This window comes from Mercenaria mercenaria, chromosome 11, assembly GCF_021730395.1.
Source record: "Mercenaria mercenaria strain notata chromosome 11, MADL_Memer_1, whole genome shotgun sequence".
Lineage (NCBI taxonomy): Eukaryota > Metazoa > Mollusca > Bivalvia > Venerida > Veneridae > Mercenaria > Mercenaria mercenaria.
Window position 1 is genome coordinate 73,515,156 of NC_069371.1, and position 5,866 is coordinate 73,521,021.

General features: G+C 32.5%; 1 protein-coding gene across 1 annotated transcript; it reads left to right on the forward strand.

Moving 5' to 3' along the window:
- The first annotated feature begins 3,905 nt into the window (after positions 1–3,905).
- Positions 3,906–5,050, forward strand: LOC123531114 (caprin-2-like). Its single transcript, XM_045311898.2, has 2 exons — positions 3,906–4,188; positions 4,629–5,050. Exons 1-2 carry the CDS (start codon positions 3,918–3,920, stop codon positions 5,048–5,050), a joined length of 693 nt encoding a protein of 230 aa, XP_045167833.2. The 5' UTR covers positions 3,906–3,917.
- The last annotated feature ends 816 nt before the right edge of the window (positions 5,051–5,866 follow it).

Genomic DNA, 5,866 nt, shown 5'->3' on the forward strand with positions numbered 1-5,866 from the left:
ATACTCCTTGTTTCTATTAGTGGTGTTAAATAGTTAAAAGTGGAAAACCACAGGACACCAAAGTATAAGTCAAGTGTTCATCTATTATTGTACAAAACCGCATGTGTTGCAGTACGTCGAAACTTTTTCTTTAAGATGATATGTTCTATTTAGAACATGTTATGTATAGCAATAACTATACTTAGAGCAAGTTCTGTTCGGCAAGATTACTGTACTTAGAACATATTCTGTACGGCAGGATTACTTTACTTAGAACATATTCTGTACGGCAGGATTACAGTACTTAGAATATGTTCTGTACGGCACGGCAGGATTACTTAACTTAGAACATGTTCTGTACGGCAATATTATTGTACTTAGAACATGTTCTGTACGGCAAGATTACTGTATTTAGAATATGTTCTGTACGGCAAAATTACTGTATACGGCAGGATTACTGTACTTAGAACATGTTTTGTACAACACAGCAAAGTAACTGTACTAAGAATATGTTCTGTACGGCAGAGCAGGATTAATGTACTAAGAATATGTTGTGTATGGCAGGGTTTCTGTACTTAGAACATGTTCTATACGGCAAAATTACTGTACTTAGAACATGTTATAAACGGCAAAATTACTGTTCTAAAAACATGTTCTGTACGGCACGGCAGGATTACTTAACTTAGAACATGTTCCGTACGGCAAGATTACTGTACTTAGAACAAGATCTGTACGGCAGGATTACTGTACTTAGAACATATTCTGTACGGCAGAATTACTGTATCTAGAACATGTTCTGTACGACCGACAGGATTACTGTACTTAGATCATGTTCTGTACGGCAGGATTACTGTATTTAGAACATGTTATATACGGCACGACAGGATTACTGTACATAGAACATGTTCTGTACAACAAGGCAGGATTACTGTACTTAGAACAAGATCTGTATGGCACGACAGAATTAATGTACTTAGAACATGTTCTGTACGTAAAGATTACTGTACTTAGAATATGTTCTGTATGGAACGATTACTTTACTTAGACCAAGTTCTGTACGGCATGATTACTGTGCTTAGAACTTATTTTGTACGGCACGATTACATCACATAGAAGATTTTTATTCAGTTTACCTCTTGACTGCTTTATTTGCAATATACCTTATACTCTACAATGCGAAGCCAATAACGGAGTCAGAGACACAAAAAACAATGCCATGAATGGCATTCAAAACTTTTAACAATATTTCACTTTCTACATGTAGTATATTTTATCTGATCAATTTACAGGACGATTTGTACGCGTAAATTGATTTAATTAAGACGGAAGTACCATGGAAAACTAGCTTATAAGCTAGAACTTTAAGTACATCGAACATAACAATATAAGGTATTACAGTTTCTAGAATATATTTTATATTATAGAATAAAATTTTAATATATGATGCCAGTTATAATATAAAGCGTGATATATATAAATAAATCCATTTATTCAACCTGGAATTTATTCACGGTGCTTGCACATTGTAACTGTTTTTCAGGTATGATGTACTTTTGTTAGTGGTTTCCAAATAACAGACCTATAGCGAATAAAACAATAACAGTTTTTAACCTAACGGAATACCGCTTTTTCTTTCAAGTATGTGACATTCACCATACGAAAGATAATTACCAAAATCACCGAAATAATACAATATCTGGAAATGTAGGCGTGTCTATAGAGAACATGAGGTTTGTAGACTTATTTGTAAACGTCTCACCCCAAATTGTCTCACCCCAAATTAAAACAGGAAGAGTCAGCATATGTATAGTGCATGATTACTCAGCATGTAGAATGTTTCTATGGTTAATCACTGAATAACGTGTTATACTCAAACACTGGACATTCGGCTACATGGATGTTATTGTGCTCACTCAAGGTCAATGAGTGCCAATAAATGTATATTGGTAAATGTTATGTTAAAACAACTTTCAGTGCCTTTTTCAAATAAGAATTGTTGCAAAATAACATATTACAGTGACATGAAAAGAAAACTAAAAAAAAGACCGCTAAGCTTTGTACATAGTACATATGAAATTAATGTCTGGCCCGTTCACTGTTTTAAATCGATGAAACCGTCCACTTGTGATCAGATTTAGTTAAGCCGAAGAGTTTTACAATTTGCTATGATACATTTCTGAAGATCAACCTTCTACTGGGGCATATTAGTTATGCTGTTTTGGTTAAAAATCATTTGAATCCACTTAAGATAAAAAATAACTTAATATGAGAATCAAATGTACAGATTATAATTGCATACTGTAAATCTAGGAAGTTGCAAGGATATTTAAAGATGTTACTTGTTTATTTCTTGCATATATACAATAATAACTTGAAGTTTTATACAAATGTGTTTTATTTTGTCTTGCCAAGCAAAATAGAGAATCACAACAGGCGCCAAATGTAAACACAGACAAAATAGCAGTAGATCTGCCACAAACGTTGCTTGATGATATTGATTTCATTATATACTTTCCACCAAAAGTTGTGTTATACATTATGCTACTTTTTGTAACGGTTAGCCGATGAGCTCCTATAAACTTTCTAGTCAAATGTGGCGACATGGCAAACCAAACTTTTGCGAATATGATATATATTGCAGGACTCAACGTTCGAATAACAAAAAACATCCATTGAATTTTGTTTTCTTTTTTTTTCTAGTTAGCTTTAATGAACAGCCTTATCTAATATCATCTTATTTACTATAGTCTAACAATAACCTGATTGTAGCTAAGGCTTAACAAGGAATGAAGATTTATTAAATTGCTTAGTAAAAATCTGTCTGTTCTGTCTACTTAAAACAGGCGTGTGTTTCGTTTCAAACTAGTCTAGTTTGTAACAAACCTTTATTTCTAATCAAGTTAAGCAGTCACGTGATTTCCGGGCCATAATACACATGCTTATGTAAGGTTTCCTTTTACACTACATGTGTTTTAAAAAGCTAAAGCAATGCTTACGTGGTACTCTTAAAATTTCAGTTTGTGAAGTTATTTGATTTAATTTTGGATCAAGGACAGATCTAGTAAGAATAGTCACTTTACCAGAATGCAGTTTGCCATATTGAACGCAAAAATGCTCATGTAGCTATACATAAAAAGAACACTGTTATACACATGTTTTCAGGGCCTTTCAGAAAGCAAAGCAACAAAAGCAATACCATTTAAAGAATACACAGGTAAAATTGCGGACGAAAGAATTGAATACTTTCAATCATTGTAGAAAGGATATTTCTGGACGATTTGTCATATGTTTCCGCGACTTCACATGTAGCCGTATAGTGATTTAATGTGACAAAACAACATCTTTCTGCTTCCTTTAATTAGAACAAGTAAATCATTTCTTGAAAAAAAAAATACATGAGTATCCCTTTAAGGGCCCAACGAAACAAAAGAGAAGACAAAAAGCAAATAAAGCAGCTAAGTCACATCGGGCTTTAAGAATGGTCTATCATAGTGTCCACCAGCTGTCCTGCCAGACCAACTGTATAAGAATTGAACACAAGACAGAATTAGACTTATAATTCATTAATCGGATCACCCCAGTAATCGCTTACATTGTAAGCAATAAGGAAATAACATTTCGTAGCATTCAAATTCTAATTTGTAGTTTTAAAATTAAAGGTTTGATTTAATTTTTACATTTTGTTCATTTAAAAGTTAAAAATACACATGCAATACAAATGTTAGAACGAACACATTATAAGTAAAGAACTCACCTAAGATTCTGTCAGTGAGTCCACATTTTTTTTCGTTAAGTGTATGATTTTACGAAGCGTGCAAACAGGATATACGCTTTATCACAATAAAATTGGACTTGATTAATACTATCCATGTGTTACTTGATGAACCATTCACATTCTTCTGTTTGCTCTTTGGAAACATTTCATTAATAACAATTCTATGATAGAAATGTTGTGGATTGTTTTCTTTGCTAGTTTTTCATCAAAAGTTGCACTTGCTCAAGAGCCAACCTGTGCATGCTCTAAATTTCATTACGAAGAACAAATGCTAGAGAAAATAGTGAGAATGGAGTTCTCAGTGGAAAGAATGAAAATTGAAACGGAGGAGGCGAGGAAAAGTGTAGAGAAAACTACCGACGAATTCAAAAGATTAAAAGCTGAACATGAACATTATGTAGACGCCTCTAAAAAGGAAATACAAGAATTAAAAGGTGTGTATTAATTTAAAATGCTTTAGGCTAAGCATATTTAAATTTATGATATGCGCTTAATTGTGATTTAGCATGGTAACCTGTATGCCAAACAATTTATTGTGCTTTAGAATACTTAGGACAAACGTTTAATTGCGATTTTGATGCATTTGACACATTCTGAGTAATTCATGTTTCACATGTACAATGCTTGAAATGAATTGCACATTCATTCGTAAACAGTTATGAAATAATAAAGAAAATAAGACTATCAACTAAAGGAGTTTTGAAAGACTTTTACATTTTGTAAACATATATATCAATAATATGAGTTTCGTGGTATGGAAATCATTATATTGTACCAAAATACTTTTTGTATACATAATGGCTTTTACTTATAATTTCGAGAGCCTAATATTTTTTAAAAAAGTTTTTAAATGCATTGTTTCTTATATTTGCAGAGACGTTACGAACACCTACTATTGCATTTAAAGCGAAGAAAGTGAGAAACCGAATGCCAAGCATAGACGAAACTATTGTCTTTAAAGAAACACTATTTAACTTCGGAGAACATTATGACAACTTTACTGGAATTTTTACAGCTCCTATTCACGGGACATATCTCTTTACAATACATACCTGTTTGTATATACGTGTACACATGTATTATGGGGTTATGGTAGAAGGTGAAAGAATCGCAAACGGAATGTTTTATGAATGGAATGCCAACAATTGTAATACTGTTGACGCAATTGTGGTAATGAAGTCTGAAGATTGGGTGTGGGTGAAATATCTTAGGTCATCTACGACAGGTCAAAATGTGATAGAAGGAAACAACGACAACAGATGGAACACATTTTCGGGGACTCTGATACACACTTAGAATGAAACATTCCGCAAAAGTGTCTAAGTTTAAGCATACGTAGTTGTGTTTATGAAAAAAGAATGACTAAGATCAAACTTTGGAAGGACAGAGTCTAGAAAAACGAATAAATTTCATAATTATTAACAAGAAATATCAATATAGCACATGGACCTTGGATAAGCTTCGTTGTGAATGTCATGAGAATTTGAATTTTAACAGATATTAAGGTTGATCAAAAAGATAAACGTTTAATAATGATTATTAATAAAGTCATAGAATGACAAGCTTAGTGGTTTAAGATGTGCTTGTCAACGAAAGTCCTAATACGAATTATAAGTATATACTCGTGAACGTTCTGAGACGAAATTTTAAAATGATGCTTGAAATCGCTAAAATGTCTACTACTAATTATAATAATCTTAAGACTGATTCTGCTAGCCGTGCGTCTAATTTAACCTTTCAAAAAAAAAATGAAAAAAGAAAAGAAAAGACAACACAAGACAGGATGTATGTGATGTTTAGGTATGTCAAATCGTGTTTGTTTAGTTGATTACATTTACGGTTAAATACTGGCTTACGACCTGTATCCCATCATTAACTATCGCATTAGAAGCAACCATAGATTTCACTATAATTACACAGCAAAAACTCAAAATAAGTAATTGATCAGTTTGTAAAACAATGACGTGGTCTGTTCAATTCTTACGATATTTTCGATTTAAAAAGAAAAATATATGTGTCAGGTTAACAACAAATAATTGCATAAAACGATTTCAATTATAAAACAAAAGGGGAAACCACCAAGCGCTCGTGTAATAGAGTGTTCATTTGCTT